General features: G+C 40.6%; 2 protein-coding genes across 9 annotated transcripts in view; both read left to right on the top strand.

The window, feature by feature from the left end:
* The window catches only part of birc6 (baculoviral IAP repeat containing 6), a 118,425-nt gene extending 106,921 nt beyond the window's left edge, over window positions 1–11,504 (top strand). For all 8 annotated transcript variants that reach the window (XM_058651723.1, XM_058651722.1, XM_058651727.1 and 5 more), the window contains 3 exons: window positions 45–233; window positions 9,771–9,905; window positions 10,265–11,504. In XM_058651723.1, coding sequence (XP_058507706.1) covers window positions 45–233; window positions 9,771–9,905; window positions 10,265–10,444 — 504 coding nt within the window. In that variant the 3' untranslated portion in view covers window positions 10,445–11,504. The remainder of the gene's footprint in view (window positions 1–44; window positions 234–9,770; window positions 9,906–10,264) is intronic.
* A 3,617-nt stretch (window positions 11,505–15,121) lies between these two features.
* The window catches only part of ttc27 (tetratricopeptide repeat domain 27), a 47,059-nt gene continuing 43,139 nt past the window's right edge, over window positions 15,122–19,041 (top strand). The window contains exon 1 of the mRNA XM_058652205.1: window positions 15,122–15,413. Coding sequence (XP_058508188.1) covers window positions 15,323–15,413 — 91 coding nt within the window. The 5' untranslated portion in view covers window positions 15,122–15,322. The remainder of the gene's footprint in view (window positions 15,414–19,041) is intronic.

The raw sequence follows: 19,041 nt of genomic DNA, 5'->3' as shown, positions 1-19,041 counted from the left end.
CCCTCCCTTCCTCTCCTCTCCTGTCATTCATCAATCTGCTGTAGGTGCTAGTGTCAGTGCAGTCCCTCATCCTGGTGGCTGAGCCTTACTTCAATGAACCAGGGTATGAGCGCTCTCGTGGGACTCCCAGCGGAACCCAGAGCTCACGGGAATACGATGGCAACATCCGACAGGCCAGCGTCAAATGGGCAATGCTGGAGCAGATGCGTAACCCCTCACCATGCTTCAAAGAGGTAGGAATCACTGCAATTTCAAATAATGGCACTTACTCACCTACTCAGACCCTTGTGTAGTGTATGTCATTGTCAGTGATGCACAGTGAAGTTCATGGCTGGTAAGGCACTGACTCATTTAGAGTCAGATTTACAAATATATGAACACAGAATAAGTAGCTTATTCACTATTCAGTTGGCAACATGCACATTGACTATTGATTATGTTTCATATATCACATCATCTGATATCTCATATTCATTTTACTGAATTAACTCTGTAGAGCCATGGGTGGTGCTGGTTGTCATTTTGTGAAGCAAACTGTCCTCTACTACATTTTCATCATCTTTCATCTGAGTTGGGTGATTTTGCACTCTGCTACTGATAATTCAGCATTTATCTTTAGAAATCTTCAGAGCAAAGCACTCCCAAAAATAAAAGCACTGTTTTCAGATCCACTGTAGGTTTTTTTCAAATTTGGTTTGGGATGTTTGGCAAGACAAAGATCATTCACTCGTCAATACACAGCCAGTGCTGCTTGAAATACTGTGAGATTTGAAGGTGAAATATTAGTCTTGCACAGCAGACTGTGTTTGATACGTGACATCATTCAGCCAGTCTGTGAAATGGACCGTTGGACCAAGAGAAACTGTGGGGACACAGTACGACTTGGCAATGCCACACGGTTGAGCAGTCTCACACATACGCACACAGAAATTCAATTAAGCTTGGTGAGATATCCCTCTTTGGTGAGATATCTACTTTACTCACCACTGGCCTTTTAGCACTTTTAAGTCTTGAGCTGAGACAAACATCAACACAGTGAAAAACCACTTACCATAAAGAAAATGGGTCAAGCAGTCACCCAACCCAACTTTAATAAAGTTCTAGGTTGACAAATCCTCTGAAAAGTAAAAAAATAATAATTATGGAATGTGAGGTTTAACAGTTTCATATGTTAACTAGAGCAGTAAACGCATCTGACTCAGTCAACTAATTGTATAATTGGTTAGCTGGTTTGAATGTTTTTTTTTTATAATTCTCTCATTTTTCTGCGAACTGTACAATTCTGGTTTGTGGAGAAAACATGACTTTTCATCACAGCCTTAATTACAAGACATTGCCTTATTCTCCATTAGCATGACTGTCGTTGGGCATGGGGAAGCAGTTAGTTGCAGTAACGTAAAGTCGCCACTGCACACACCTGCCAAGTTTGAAGCATGTCAGGTGAACCGTTATTTTTATTGAAATGAAGAAATTATGAAAAATTAAGTGTATGTAGCCTTCAGGTAGCAACTATTTGAAAACAACAATAGTTGTACACTTTTGTAATGTTTCCCAGTTTAGTTTGGGGGGGGGGGGGGGGGGTTAAATGCACAAACTAAAAAAGCACTGAAGAACAGTCTAATGGAGACCCACACACTTATTTAATAGCTTGTGTTGACTTATTATTATTAAGAATATTATTAACATGCAAATAGAAAGACATAAGAAGTGCGCACAAAGGCTCATCTCAGCAATGTTTTTTTTGTCAAAGTTAAATCAGTCTAGAATGAAAAAGTACTGCTTTTGTCCACATAAGCCTCTCATTTGTGGACAGCTGGCTAATGATAGCTCACAAACCAAGAGCTCACATCAGTGTGCTTTGGCTGTGCTTTTTTAAAGCTCCTTTGTTACTGCTCAAAAAACTCTATCTTCCTTTTGTCTACAGTGGGGGTAGATAAAATCCACATTCACTCCTGGGACTCATTTTTCTGCCATAGGTACATGTATTTATTTATCAGTGCAAACATGACAACTGGATGAGTAGTGTCATTTGGCCCCTATGTGACGACTGCTACTACAGGAAATGCTGGGTAAAAAGGGTTTAATCTGCTACTTTAAAAGCTTGGGGCACATATCCAGTTAATAAGGATTAATAGATTAATTTGATTTAATATAGAGCTGTTTATTAAAGGAAACACATCTTTAAACAGTTTAGTGAGGATGGGATCTAACTGACAGGTGGATGGTTTGGATGAGGATACGAATGACTGTCTAACTGTACACGTGGTGCTTCTAAAGCTCTCGTGCTAAACATTGATTCAGTATGACTAGGAGGGAGGAGATGATCAATTTTTTTAGCTTTATGTAGGACTTTTTTGTCTCTCCAGGCTACATGAAATTCCTCTTGATTTAGTGGAACACTGTTTTCTTTCTAATCTACGTATAGGCATTTTTGCTAAAGCTAACAAGGTGAAGCACACATTTACGCCATGTGATGTTAAACCAGTTTTTTGTTCATGGGTATTGAGCATAGTGTTGCAGGGACGCATACGTTGAGCATTTGCACTTCAAGATTCAGTTGCAACTGAGCAGTGTTAAATGTGTTTTAGTTTCAGTTAAGTTTAAGTTAAGTTATTTTCTCCTATTATTATTATTATTATTATTAGAAGGGGGAATTGTGATGCATCTGAAAAGAGTTTTCTCCCACCTCTAACCATCTGCTGACCCTGGTTCTGAAGATGCAGCTTCATCTGCTGACATGGCAGCCCCCACTGCAGCTTCAACTGATGCTTCTTGACACCGTCACTGTCAAGTCTCTCAGTCGCCTAAGCACATCCTGTCACACCTCATGACACTGCGTCTTCAGCACTTTGGATCTTGACACAGAAATGTGGCACTTCCATTAGTGGGAAGGAGAAGTATCCTGACCCTGACCCATCTCAGAGCTTTATGTTCTTTAGATCACAGCACTGTTTGTTTTTAGAAAAACCCACAACCCTCATTACATGTGTGGTTTCCACACTGCCAATCCTTCCAGGTGTTTAAAGTCTGTCTTTTAACATGACTGAAAGTCAATAGAGCTTCTCAGTTTGTTGTACAAGATGTCCTCCATGTAAGTTGCTTGGCCCCAGTTTTCTTGTCAGTTGGATTTTCCTGTTCAACCTCGTCAGAAGCCTTCCTATCCACCTTTGCTATTTCTCCTGCTCTCTGACTGTTGATGAATAACAGTTTGGTCTCTTAGCTGGCAGCAGTTTTACTCTTCTCTGACCCTGTCAACAAGTTCTGTGTTTATCCATCATGTTGACCTCATTGTGAACAGTGCTGCAGCTAGAAGATGTGTCGCGAAGCAGCACAAGCTTTAACATGAGTACATCTCTTAAAAATACAAAGTATTAGAATCCAAAATCATCTGTATTATCTCCTAGTATAGACCTTATTTTTGGCTGAAACATGTAAGTCGACCTCTGTCCGTTATTGTTTTTGCAAGACCAGTTGAACATTTCCGCTCAGTGGTTCGGTAGCTTAAAGCAGAAGGAACAACTTCTACAGATAACATGACCTCTAGAAAAACAGGTATCGTAAGGCTGGGCTTGCTATAACAGATAGGTTGGTTTAAGCCAAAGGCTTTAACAGTCCCTGATCAAGTCCTTGAATTAAGAAAAGTTATCGAAATGTCAGTTGGAAATAAACCTACAGAACATCATACAGATACAGAGAAGTGGCTACACTATGAAAGTGCCAAGGTTATTCTTCAGGATTTCAGAGAGTCACAATTAATATATTTGTGTCACCTTTAAAACGTAAAAAATGGTGTGAGCTGGTTATGGTCCTCACGTGTCTCTACTATACTTAACTGTGGAGTTAATCATTCCCTCAAAACGAAATAATTTGACTCTAGCGTGACAGTAAAGTCCACTTACTGTCATGCTCCAATGGTTTTCGATCACATTGTCATCAGTGGCTAGAGTAAGTGCTGCTGTCATAGAAGAGTTCAAACTCATTTTGTTTGCAGCGCGTAGAGTTGCAAAGGTCACAAATGAACTCTTTAAAGTCCTTGGAAATGAAATGGAAAGTTTGATGTGGTTGACGGCTTCCGAACAAGCCAGTAAGTGAAGTTGATTCTATTTTGTCCAACTCTGTAGAATGGTGACAAAACTGAGCTTATTTGATTTGGCCTTTTCATCAGTCTCTTTCAGTCCTCTACCTCCTATACGTCCTATAGCTTATACAGAGAGAGAGAAAATATCAATAATCACATCAAGAGTTCATGATCAGAATTTGGTGTGTTTGTAACGTGTGTCAGAGAGAGAACTCTGTGCTATTTATAGAAGGAGAGTGCAGGCTTCAATTATACAGTAGCAGATTGTCAGGTGGAATTAAGGACAATGGGGGCTGCATGTTAAAATATGGATAATTATGTGTGTGACTGTGTGTGTGTGAAAGCGAGACAGAATGTCAGGACACTTGTAAATGTACATGTTTGAGTAAAGAGAGGACCTCTCTGTGTGGGTGTGGTTAGTACACTGTGTATTCCTGTGATTGAAAGGAAACACAACGTTGTCCGTACGGCTGTACACAACTAAGAATGTAGTCATCCGAATGAAAGTTGACGGTTCAGTACAAACATTCAACTTGTCGTTCCGTTTTTTTCCCCATACACACCATCTGACAATCAGAACGTCGACTGCCTTGTGTTCCATCAGCATCAGTAAAAACATTCAGTGGAGCATATTTTTAAGCATTTAAAATTAAATTTAAATCAGAAGGAACAAATTAAAGTAGACATTATCATTTTTGAGTTTCATCCACAGTTTAATGAAATACTAATATTTTGGGATCGCAGCTCACTGTCCTGAGCTTTACCAAATTGCTCCCTGTTTGAGGTTTCTTTGCAGTGTAGGCAGTTGTTACCAGTGCTCGAGTAGCAATCGTTTCATCAAAGAGACCTGTATTCTGAGTAATTGTAGTAAGATGGCCAGTGAACTGCCTGTGATTCATCAAAGCCTCCTGAGAAAGGACAGAATGAGCAAAAGCTGTTAACAAAATGTAGAAGAGGAGTAAAAGTCACTTGATTCACGTGATGCTGAAATGTTATTATGGAATTATTAATCTGTAGCATCAAAAAATAATTCTGCCTGTTGTCCACAGAATTTACAGTGAGTCCTGTTAACCATAATCTTTAGCTTTAAAACTGATTTGAAAACGACCCTTTCTGTTCCATCAGATGTCCCAGCTTATGGAGTGTGTACTTCCTGTTAGTTAGAACACTGCGGGGTCAGTCTGTGCTCAGTCCCTCCCAGAAGGATTCGCTTTGCGGCTCTACCTCCTTGTTTTTGAAGAGAGGGAGCAGATGCCTCGCAGCAGCTGTGGTGCAACAGACTGGTTCCTCTTTTAGGGCTGCATTAATGCATAATTGCAACATGTGACCCGTGCAACAAACCCCTTGCATCGATTCCCAGGATGGATGGCTGGTTAACGTGCCTGAACACAGAATCATGTCATCCTCACTGAATATCATATGCATCCATGACTTAGCTTAATGTGTGAGCAATGATTTCTGCAGCGTGATTGTTTCCAGAACAAACCGCTCTCTACAGTCACCAGCCATCTGTAATAAATCAGGCTTCTACTCTTCCATATGCAGTGTCTTCCAAATATTGGTAGTGAAACTTACTTTGCTTCATTTGCTCCATAACCACCTCTGTCACTGTGTTCAATTCCACCATTACTGTAGCCTGGGTGAACCCAGATGAATCTGCCAACAATTTGATATCACTCCAATCACAAACACCTCCGTGCTCTAGAGGCAGGCTCAACACGATGACGACAGAGAAGCCACTTCTGGCAGCTTTTGTATACATCCAACATGGCCGCCACCAAAGAGCAGCTGTCTTTCGACTCGCCAAAGGTCGTAAGATGCCGTTACTAGACAGCCATCGCTCTAAGAAAACTACAACAAGCACGTTTGTCCGCACGTCGTCCGTTGCTCTGCATACACCCGGATCATTGGTCTGATTGGTTGTGGGTCAATCCAATTATGTTTAGAGGTGGAGATCTATGTCCGTTTGCCACGCCTCTTGGAATTGGGAGGTGACTAGACCCTCTCGCACCCGTACTCATACAATCTGGCATTAGCTGGATACCATTACTGTGTACACAGTGATGGCACAATCTATATCTACTGATACAATATCAGTCCATTACAGTCATTTTATCATAATTCTCCAACTGTGTAACAAATATTCTTCCAACAACCTGCAACATGCAAAAGTAAAAATGCATTATCTCACTTTTTTATCTGTCCATTATCTGACCCAGTGTTTATGACCAGTGTCGGACCAGCTCATCACTACCCAGTGGTGTCTCTACATGTTTCCACAGCTTTCTTTAGCTTCTACTGAAATGACTGAAGCTGCCTCTAATAGCTAACGTCCACGTCTCTATTCTCAAATCCGCAGTTTTCTCTGTTAATTGTAGATGCGGGCGACGAGATAAATGACCCTCTTTCCATTTTCAAATATCACCACTGCTGTCCCCCATTTGGTTTAGGACCACAGGATCAGGGTCAGTGTCACGTCTAGACCGTCTGATTGATAGTTGTGAGGAAAATAGTGGGTCAGTTTGAGAGGAGGAGGCTGTGGAGATGTGTGCAAGTAGCACTGGAGGTTAAATCCACCTCCATATATTCTTGTTCCGACATCTGGAGGCCGTGTTCATGTGGATTGAGTTTTGCACGCGATGAACCATTTATGGCAGCACAGTGATATCGTTGCTCACATTTATCTCAGTCACACAATCACAACAGAAGCTGTTCCCATGTGGAACTGTATCGTTCCATTCAGTCACAAATGACTATTATTTTTATTGTTATAATTATTGATTGGTTTCAGTGAGGCATATCCATCTTGGTGTGACCCAGCAGCGAGTTTAGGGTGGTAATTCTTCTCAAGTGCATGTGCAATTCTTTTCCACAAGATGTTTGGCAAATTCCTCTGAGCTTCTGCTCCGTTTTGACTGATTATGTGATCTCTGCTCATCTGTCGGCTCCACATTCGTTTGTTTCAATGTGCATCAATATGTTTGGCTGATTTCATCATCAAAAATATGAGTTTAATAATAACAAAATATACAAAAATTGCTTTATTTTAAAATGAGCAACAATTGGGTCTGTCTCTACAGTCAGCATCTTGTGTCTGCACCACTATATGCACCATATTTTTAATATTCAAAATGATGTTTAATCTTAATATTAAACACATCAAACATTATTTTTTCATCCAAAGGTTGATGCATTCAAAGTTTCAAGTGCTTGGCCACATTTATCAAGTTTCTGACAACGGAAATGTGTGCACATAAATTAATAGTGTGGTTCATTAAATAATAGTCGGCCAATGCTGATTATTATTTTCTTTTTAAACGGCAAATTTGCCCAGGATCACATCTGTATGAATATTTATTAATTGTTACAATGAGATCCGATGTCTTTACTCTTTAGCTGTTGCATGCAGCTTAGATTTGACCTGCTCATACCTTCTGTTTGTTGTGCTTTGGACATCAGAGTTGGACAAATTCACGTTTCAGTCATGGAGCAGCTCGGGGTTCTTAAGGCCAGTACCTGAGGCCCTGACTCACAAATGATGAAATACAGAAAGCCAAGAATAAGAAACTGTAACGACTGCATGATTCACTCGTGCCCTTGACCCTTGCCTGGGTCAAACGTTTCCACACATCCATTCTTTCACTCTTCTTCCCTCCTCAGTTGCCCGGTAGTATAATGAGTGGGACAGCATTACTTCAAAGGTCAATGAGTGTATGTGGCAGCCATGGCTTTCCATCATGGTGCTTCATCATCTGTGGGCTCTCTGTGTGTGTGTGTGTGTGTGTGTGTGTGTGTGTGTGCGCGATTGCACATGCATAAAGACCTAGTCCTCCTTAAAGGTCATTTGTCAAGGCGCTCTTATCCACCATATGCTCCATGAGCGGAGATGGTTTTGCATGTAGAGCTTACTTCCACGCTGTGATCAATGACCGTGTCCAAACACCACATGTGAAACAACAGCCTCTGCCACGTGAAAACCCTCACTAGCTTGATTCTCGCTTGCCCTTGCATATGAGAAAGAAGGTCGGTCTTTGTTTACAGAGTAAATTTAACACTTTGTTTATTATGCACTAGTACAAGTTTCATCGCTCTGGCGTTACTCCTCCGTGAGCCCACCCTCATGTAGCTAAGACCCTTGTCAAGTACTCCATTTTTGGTATATTTGTTCTAAAGACTATACCCTTGCACAAACATACTAATTGGTAGTATAATCAATGTCTGCCAATTCACTCCCCTAAATGTTACACACCTGACTTCTGAAGTCTGAAACATGGAGAGATTGTCTCTGAGTTGAGAGCAGTAGCACACCTCCCTGGATGGCCTTTAAGCAGCTGAGGAAGGTGGGAGATTGAAGGGGAGGAACAATCGGCGGAGGAGGAGATGGGGAAAGTAACAAGAAAGATGGAATGAAGATGGAGTGTGCAGAGGGAGATGTAGAAGGAAGAGAGCGATTACTAAACCGTTCAGAGCCCCCTAAACCTCCCCCCTTTGTGGCCTCTTGCCCCTCCCCTCCCCTCCCCTCTTCTCTCCTGGTAAGCAGCAAATCAGCAGTCGCCATAATAACTAATTCAATCCCTCCACCAGCAGAGCAGCAGCTACAGACACATCCACCACAGTGCTCACTGCATACTGATGACTTCGCCCTGGCGACTGTTGCTAGGATGTTGACTAGAGGGATGGGAAAGCAGGCCAACTTGTGTGGATGATTGACGTCATCCATTAAACGGGTGTAGTGTAGACATCATGTCAGAGAATGACTTAAACACCTTTGATAAGAACCGGCTCCTCAGTAATGGAGACATGCGGAGAGATTTTGCCGATGGGTCACGTCACAGAAGAGGGATTTGTATGCTGCCTACATAATAGATATCTAGATAATAGATAAACAGTAGAGGGAGTGACTGATGAGCCCACCTGCTTCAAGGTTCATACACAGTTCTTGTTTTTGCCAGTGAGTGGATTTAAAGTGAACCTGAAATTTGAACTGATCATCTACTAAAATAACTGATCACTGATAACTCATTACAAAGGTTTTTATTAAAATAGGGAGAATCACTAGAAAAGTAGTTGTTGAGTTTTATCCACTGGTTGCGGGTCAACCCATGGTCTAGTGGAAGGGAACTGGGAATTGGAGGTTGCCGGGTCAAATCCCTGTCAGTTCAAGGGCTGGTGTTTCCAGCCTCAAATGCTATTTGACTATTCAGTGTTATTATTCAAATATTAAAAAAAATAATGCAGGCTTCACATGTGTTGAGCTAATGGGAGCAGCTTTAAGATGCATTCAAGGAACCTCGTAAATTTGATATAAAGTCCACAAACTTAATGCTTCCTGCTACTGCTACCTTGTGGTAATAGATGCCGCACACATGTACAAAGATTTGGGTTTTATAAATGCAATTATTGAAAAAAATATTTGTTTTGTATCTTATGTTATGAAGAGTTACAGTAACTGATCGACTTTATAATCGAGTATTGAATACTTGCGCTCATCTCTACACAACACATCACACAAAACAAGTAACAAATCACAAACATGGTTCACACACAAAGAACTGTTGTGCTTTAGCTTCAGATATACTTTAATAAGAGATCTTTCACTTTTGTTTCTTGTTGTGGAAAATGAGTATTGGTTATTATCTCTCTTCTCTGTGGTTGCTGTGCTTGACACTGTGTGTTTGTCATGTTTTTGCAGGTGATCCACAAACATTTCTACTTGAAGCGAATAGAGATCATGTCTCAGTGTGAGGAGTGGATCGCTGACATCCAGCAGTACAGCAGCGACAAGAGGGTCGGCCGCACCATGTCCCACCACGCTGCTGCGCTCAAGGTAACGCTATCATATGTACCCAGTGAAGTCTCAGACTGTGTGACTGTGAGAAGCTTCAGGAAACATCTACAGTGTTCATCAGCGTTGCTTTAATATATATCATTTTATTCCATTTTTAGTGCAATTTGTTTGCAATATAAGTCGAAAATGTGGCTGAGCTTTACCACATGAGATGCTCCCTGTGATTTAAACGGCTCAAATGATGTGATATAATTTAAGATTGTGTTTGTCACTTTGTCTCAACAACAGTGAGTCTGGTGTGGATCAGACTCACTGTTGATGTGCTGTGATGTAAATGAGCTGATTAATAATTTGACTGTGTGTGTGTGTGTGTGTGTGTGTGTGTGTGTGACCTGCAGAGACACACAGCTCAGCTGAGGGAGGAGTTCCTGAAGCTGCCGTGTCCCGACGGCCTGGAGCCCGACTGCGACGAGTTCTCAGAGAAGAGCGCCGCCCTCCTTCTCAAAGAGCTGCCCAGTCACGACGCAGAGAAGCCGGGCAGCAGCCAGGACAGCCACTGCAGTGACGGACAGCTATGAAGTCCACACCTCCTCCCTCCCTCCCTCCCTCCCTGCCCCCTCCCTCCCATCACCTCCCACCCATCATTGCTCTTGAAAAGACTCGATGGCGTGTGACCACAAAGCTACCACTTTGTCAATATTTGTATGTAAAGATCCAATGGCAGAAAAAAAAAGCCTAGAAGGAGGGGACGCGGGGGGGGAAAGGGACGACGACGAGACGAACTCTGAACTATGCCACACCCACATTGAAAACAGTCAACAAAAACTTTTATTTACCTGTAAAAGAGTGTAAACATTTTGTGCTTTTTTTCCCAATTGTGAAATAACCACTGATTGGTATGTTATTAAACTTGTTTATGTATACATATTGGAAGAGGAAAAATGACAGATTATATAAGGGAAGCTACCTTTAGAGAAGAATGTTTACTGAATGTTCATTTCCTGTTTTTGTTTTTGTTTTTATTTTTGACTGTTGGCGACCAGACTGGTCATTCTTTAAGGAAACGATATTTAAAAAAAAAAAACAAGAGACAAAAGAAAAGACGAGTAACAGAACCTGCGATAAAAGCCCCACTGCTTCTTTTGATTTTCCTCCACCATCACATCCACCTGAATAAAATCTGACCTGGACATTCTTCATGTTCTGTTCTCCACATTAAAAAAAGCATCATGCTCTGGATAAACAAACTGTTCTCCATCCACATGACTGTAGATCATGAGACTGTGCGTCAGAACCACATCACAAGTGTGCGTTGAAGGCTTGTGCACGTGTGTGTGTGTGTGTGTGTGCACGTGTGTAACAATCCCAGCCCAGTGAGATACACAGCTGTGATGTGCCTTTTGATCTACACCATATCACCAAATACTCCCACAGAGAACCTTGACTCATGACTTTGCTATTTCTACAAAAACATCATAATTCTGCTCCGTCTGATCTAAAAAAAAAAACTGCTTAGTCTTTTTTTAATTATTCTGTTGAACTCCAGTGAACAAAAAAAAAATGCACTTTCTATTTTGCTCACTCCTTAGAACAGTCACATTCTCCTTTTGCTAGGACATTAAATGGAGCTTGAAAGTACAGAGTGAGTGTGGGAATGTTTATTTTTTTTCTGCCAGACGCGGCTGAGAAAAGGAAAATCAAGGAGGCGCTGAACACCTGAGCAAAGATGAGGAAGACTGCACAGTCAAATTATAATCTAATATTCTCATACGTCACTATGACTCTTCATGTGTGAATGTTCTGGTTTGTTTTCAGACGTGAGAGAAATCATGATTTTATCTTTTTTACAATGTTCCTTAAATAACCTCAGAAAAGATCTGACTTTCAAACATCCAGCTGTTGGTTTTAAAAGCCCGTTGAGTTGATGTAGAGTATCAAAGGTGAAGCGCATGAAATGGAAACAACACACGGCACAGGGTCAACTATTCAGAAATACTTTGCTAATAATTAGACGATTATCAAAACAAATGGACAACAAATGAGGACACAAGGGACAGGACAGGATGGAAGCAGATGATCCGCTTAAAAATTATTTTAATTAAAAAAAAAACAAAAGCTGTTAAATTAATTTAAAGGTCCAGTGTGTAAGAACTTGTGACGTCTAATGGTGAATCTGCAACAAATGGTCGACTTCTCTGCTCGCCGCTGTCACGACCTGATCTGTTACCGGAGGTGTGACGACTTCCTGTTAGCACCGGTGTATCAAGACAGTTGTGGATGACTATTAAAACTAAACATTTGTATTTTATTTTATAAGAGTAAAGACTACTGAGCTTTTTTGTATTGCCAAGCATCATGGGCAAAAGGTTTACACAGGAAGTAAGTGGTAACCAAAGTCAGTGGTTTTATTTTGAAAGGAAGTGGTGCTATGTAAGACTGGCTGCGTGACTGTTGTGTATGAAGGAAATAAAGTCCGGCCAGTTGGTAACTGCTTCATGCAAGAAGAGTCTGTGTCTTCTTTTGTTTTGAGTTGCACTCGAGCGCTCGGTGACGCGACGAAAACATCAAAATGTTGTATTCAAACATTTTCTAAGAATAACTAAGAAATAAAGGTAATATAACTTTATTTTATTGTAAAATCCCTGAACCTGCTGTAAATATCTTTGACAGGAAGTGGTCACACTTCACACACGTCAGGTAACCCAAGTCAGGTAATGACAGCTCCTCTCTTTCTCCAGCGGAACTACAGTGGCCTTTACGTCAGTTTTTAAGACCCACACCCACCCATACAAGAAAGCCCCGCCCACATTTAATTCATTTTCACCTGTGAATTCATTATGTACAGTGGCCTCCTATAGTATTAGAACAGTGAGGCCAGTTCCTTTATTTTTGCCATAGACTGAAAACATTTGGGTTTGACATCAGAACATTTCAGCTTTTATTTCCAGGTATTGACATATTCCAGGTATCCGCCCTAATGTGTTTCACCTTTTTTTTCCTTTCACAATTGACTCATGTTTGAACTCTGCATGTACACTGGTTAGTACTTGGGGAGAAAACCCAAAGGGTGTGCTTGCCTACTGAGCTGAAAATGGTTAGTAGGCTCTTATTTTGTAGGAAGTCGCGCATCGACAAGCCAAATAGGATTCGCAAGCGAAACGTTTGGATTTGCAAAAATGAATTGTTGCAAATGATCAAAAAGTGATCAGTTTTGTTTTTGAATTCATTCTGTTTGGTCGCACATGAAACACACAACATTAACTCCGTCATCTGTCCACATATCTGATTCATATCTGATTTTTCCCACACACAGATGAGGCCTGAATCCATGTGCCCGCTCACATTGTCATGGGTTTGTCTCAGATCGGATCAGAATTGGGTCTCTTGCACCACGCAGTGTAAATGCAGCAGTTGCTGTTTTGTTGTTTGCTCATGCTCTGGTTCCTGGTTGTGTTCCCCACATTTTTGGGTTTGGGTTTTTCTTTGCCTTTTTTATTTGTTGTTGCTGTTATTATTTTTATGAAATACTACATTATGGGTCATTATTCACACCGTGACATAGTATATGTGGAATGTCCTGAGTTTCTTCGGTTGTGTTCTCACATGAGCTCACCCACACTTTTATACTAGGGCGCTGGCAGGGGGCATCTGTGGAGAATGTGCGGAGCAACTTGTGTTGAGGGCATTTGTGTTCTCTCTCAGACAATCTCCAGAGAATGTCCATACGTCAGAGTGAAAGCAGCTATCCACCACATGAGGCTCATGGGGAGCTGACAGAGGGGGAGCAGCAGGAGAGATGAACAACCATTCACTCACACATTCACACCTACCATTCATTTAGACACCATGGGGAGAACGCGCAACAATACAAGCCACTACACCGCCATGTGGCCACAAAGTCATTCAATATAATGTTATCCACCTTACACTGACATATAATCATATGATGTGCACCAAAGTCCATAAAAAAGCATTTAAAAAAAATAGCTGGCTAATTGTTTTATTATTATTATTATTATTATTATTGTTATTGTTATTATTATTATTGTTATTGTTGTTGTATATGATAATAATAATATATAATAATAATAATAATAATAATAATTATTATTATTATTAATAATAATAATAGTAATAATAATAACGATGATAATAATAATAATAACAATAATAATGATGTTGATAATAAAGAAACACTTGCTGTTGTGCTTAAATAATGAAAGTTTATGTAAAAGATGTTTTGAAAAGTAACAATAAAATATCCTTTCATATATATGTATATACACATATATGTATATATATACATATATGTATATACATATATGTATATATATTGTGAATTGTATTGTGTGTTTTAAAGGCATTACAGTAACACTTTAATATCTGTTCAATAAATAATGGACACTAAAAAGTTTATAATTAATGAGCTGCAGTTCTTTTTAAAAAGCAGAGTCTGGCCGACACGTGCCAGTCGGCAGTGTGATACAACATGTACAAACATAGACTGAGCACAATTACCAAAGTTAACTAAACAAACCAGAAAGTAAAAAAGAAATAAAATGAGATAAATATGAAATAAAAAACTATATAAAAAAATAAAAAACAGTTCACAAACAATCGAGGCTTGTTTTGTTTTGATATTTTTTCATTAAAAATTGATATTTAACTAATTCATGAAGGCACAAAATACTAGTTTTGCATTAATAAACCTGGAAAAGTGTTTTTATTGGTAAAAAAAAAAAAAGGTTACATTCTATTCTATTCTGGGTGATGGTGGAAATTTTTCACATGACCACTTTTCCAAGGATCCCCCCCCCCAAAAAAAAAGATGTTTAAAACACTGTTCAAGTGTTTAGGTGTTTAGTCAGTGCGATGAGTGCGATGTCCGACGCAAGAAAATTCCTGAATACCTGCGTTAATCTCCCACATTTAGCAAAGGAAAGGTCTAAAATCTCAGTTGAGTGACTGTCAGGTGGAGTCCGTGCTCCACTGAACCATCTGTGAACAAATCTTTTAAATGAACTGATTCTAATGATTCAGTTACAGCGTTACAAGTCACTAGTTTGTGTTTGAGCCCTCGAGTTGGAAATGGAATGTACAAAAATATTTTTGAAAAATATTATTTTTTTATGGAGACAAATCATTTGGAAAACATTTAATGACACTGTATTATTAACGAGGATTCAACCTCATGGCACGTGCACGGTCGCAGTCTGATCTGCGCACCATCCTCTCTTCCTTGATCTTCCCCGATCCGTTTTCCCACAATGCAACGCGCATCTGTCATGGCTGCTCACTGACGCCGCTTGCGCCACATGGGTGGAAATAAACAGTCCGTTTGTGATTGAGAGACATCGACTTGGCACTTCAATACAGCGATTAATCGGCGGCGGCAGTTAGCGGGACCTGCGGAGGCACGTTAGCGGCACGTTAGCTCAGCAGCAGCAGCGGAGGTGATGCCGCTGAACGTGGAGATCCCGGTGCTCCGGGGCTTTTTAACAGACACTGAGGCGGTGGAATGGAAGCAGAGTGTTTACTGTGCTGCAGGTGAGTTTACGACCTCTATTTTATTATTATTATTATTATTATTGTTATTATTAGCGCTATTATTTCACCTGGTATCTATAATTGAGTACCGGCACGGGCAGGTTGTGTATCCCGCTGCCCGGGCAGCTGCTGCCCGTCGCTCGCGTTGTTGCGCAGCGGTGTAAGCGACACCGGGTCCGCCCGCAGTTTTCAACACAGCCTCACTTTCTAAGTTTTCTAAGCTTTTGTTCAAACTTAAACCAGCTGTGCTTCGAATTGTCATGAGAATGAGCTGCTTTAAACGACATGTCCTCGTGTGTGTGTGTGTGTGTGAGTGAGAGTGAACGTCTTACCAGACTCCATTCAAATGTCTGCTCTATTATTATTTGGTGACATTATTTATGGCGACAGTACACACTTTTTAGAAATGATACTTTAAGAGTTGAGTGTTGTGAATGGCTCTGCTGTTCGGCGCACACAACTACACGTGAATGTATGTTCATGAATAAGAAATGTCAACTCGTAACGTTCGTCAAAGTCGGCTTTGAGTTGGTTGGCTTTTGACCACGGAGTGAACGTGGAGTTAACATGGAGTGAACGTGGAGTTAACATGGAGTGAACGTGGAGTGAACATGGAGTATAAGGAGAGGAGAGTGAGCGTGAGTCCGAGTCCGTGTGTTATGGCTGTAGCTGCGCGCGCTCACACGTCGTCATGTCTCGAGCAGAAGCATTCAGGTTGCCAGGTCTGCGTGACCAAAGCAGCCCCCACATAAGAAACTCATAATTCATCAGTGCCACTTGTCCATCAGCGTTCATATCTTGTCACACGTGTCGCAACATCCGCATGAACGTGGTGAGTAATTCACAGACCTGGTTTCCATAGAGATGTGTCACAAAGACAAGCATGTGTGTGTGTGTGTGTGTGTGTGTGTGTGTTTATCCACTGCTGTTAAAGGTGCAGTGTGTAACACTGAGGCGATTCTATTGGCAGAAGTTGAATAGAAGCATGTTTGTATCAATGTACAATTGCTTTAAAATCAAAATAACTGGGTTTTCGCTGCCTTGGCATATATCTTCATACTTATGGCAAGGGGATGAAGTGTGCCATCTTGTGTTTCTGTGTTTGTACAGCAGCCTCAACATGCTGTTCATGATGGGATGCAGAAGCTTAATCCTTAAATGTGTCCTGCAATGTGAGGGCACAACATGTCCAAAACATGCACACAATTCGACACTCTAAATTGACCACAGGTGTGTGAGTGGGTGCTGCATCGTTGTGCGCCTCCTACTGGATCTAGTCAGTGAGTTTTTTTGGTTTGTTTTTTCAGACAATAGTAAGTTTTCCTTTACCTGGTTAACCTGCTGGACCTGAACGTCTAGAACTAGCATGAGACACAGAGGTTTGTCTCATGCTACAACAACAATAACAATAATAATAATAGTGAAAACTAGAGATGGCCGAGACCAATTATTAGTAGTCAAGGTGGCCGATAACCGTTATTTTGAGCCGATATTCATTTGCAGTAAAAGTGAAAATAGTGGCGTCAAAATCTTGAATAATACAAAAACACTTTGTTTAAATGCCTTAATAAACAGCTTTTCAGATTTGCAACATGTTAAGGGTTTTTTTTAATCTTAGACAATCGACGTCTTTGTTTTAAAATTCTAACAAAAAGTGCATGAAGCTCCCAGGCTCAGCAGCATGTCTTATAAAGTTAAATGAAAACTTAAACAAATAAATAGCTCCTTTAGAGTTTTCTACAGTAAATGCAGTTTTCCAAAATTCAATATAACTGTAATGTTATTTTATCTTTCACTTATCTTTTGTTTTAAGTTCAAACAAAAACAAAAAGTGCAGGGAGATCCCAGGGTCAGCAGCATCTCTTATAAAGTTAACTGAAATTTTAAATAAATAAATGCATACAATCTGATGATTTTCATCAGGCAGAAATGAGTTGACTTAGTCGGGATGTTTATTACAATCTCAGGTCTCCGCTTTATTTCGAGTGAAGGTTTCAGTAAAAAGTGTCCCTGAAAGAAAAACTGGTGGAAGCAGGAGGGTGAAAAACATCATTACGGCATAGTATTGTAATTTGCAGTTAATGTGTATGGCCACATTGTGTCATAGGTGTCAAGTATGGATATTTTAATGAGTTTTCAAACTCATTCAACAGTGAATGAGTTTAGGGAAAAACACAGGCACTCAAATGCTGCTACTCGGGTCTAGTGAAAAGTAACTCGAGTGCAATAAATTAGGGCTGCAATTAAGGATTATTTTGTTCATTGATTAATCTGTCAAGTATTTGACCACCCCGGGCGGTCAAAGGCATTCTTACTGAAACGGGTGCACCTGTGTGGTATAACTACGATAACTCTAGTGGAGGCTTGTGTAGTTAGAGAACTTGTTTAGATTATTTAAAGAAACATTCAAACCGATTATCAGAATAGTTGACTATTAATATAGTAATCAGTTACAAATCGATTAATCCCCACAATGAATACTTTTCTAAAGCAAAACTGACTCTACAGTCACTCCATATATCCTGTAGCACTCACACAAGACTGGATGAACAGGACTGTCGCAGAGGAAGGATGGCGAGACTATATGGTGAAAGTAATGCCTGCTTTTATTTGAATATTTCATGAAGTGAAGACCAGTTCTCGTATGTTTTGATAAGGAAGTTATTTTAGATTAAATACACTGTATGTGTTTGTTAATTCTGTGACAGAAAGTGTATCATTTATCACTAAACCTAAACCATGAGAGTCGGACTGTGTTCAGTTGGGATGAGCCGATACGATACTCGGTCTCGGTCTGATACTGGTCAGAATCAGTGGATCGGATATCTGACAGATGCAAAAGTGCTGTACATGGCATGCTTCACTACTCAAGGATGTGATGTCGGTATCGGACACTAAAAAAGTGAGGTTGACTCATCCCGTGTTCAAAGGGAAGCCTTTTGGTTTCTTTCCAGAACAGTTTTTCTACAGTGGGAAGGACAGACAATAAAAGTAAGAATTAAAGCCACATTAATGGTATTGGTTCAGTTCTAATGTGAAGAAATTGCCATGCTGAGATCCACCTGATCCTTAATGGTGGATCCATATTTCTGCATAGCCCTGCATGCTTCTGCAAATTCTATTAACATTTGGCTTCTTGACTGCAGCTCATTTGCTGAAACCTTTATGAATTATAGACTAGTTTAAGGGCCTCTGCCTTGTTTTCTATAATTGCTGCCATTTCCTGGGCAGGCCTGAAGGGTGGCTAAAATGCCATTAGACGTGTGGCCATAGCTCAGCTTTTAATTTTCCCCCTCATAAAGCCACAGCCCTCCTGTCTTCTCCCCGTCCGCTACCTCCTTTCTCCCTGAGTTTCATTAGATCAGCAGAGCTCCTTTACAACACCATTTGCACTGCAATTATTTATGAAAGCCATGGGTGCCTTTAAGGGATCACATGACCACAGCCTGAAGGTGTGCCTGAGTGGGCCACAAACCTGGTTTCGTGTCAGAATCCGAGCATAATGAGACTCTGTTGAGGCCGATAGACCTCGTATATGTGCGCACAGTGATGGAGGCAGGAATTATGGCTGCACACTATTGTTAAGTACTTCCTGTGGGGTTATGTATAGAGTAAGTGCTCTCATGTG

This window comes from Solea solea, chromosome 15 (genome assembly GCF_958295425.1).
Source record: "Solea solea chromosome 15, fSolSol10.1, whole genome shotgun sequence".
Taxonomy (NCBI): Eukaryota; Metazoa; Chordata; class Actinopteri; order Pleuronectiformes; family Soleidae; genus Solea; species Solea solea.
This window is presented reverse-complemented; position numbering and strand designations above follow the sequence as displayed.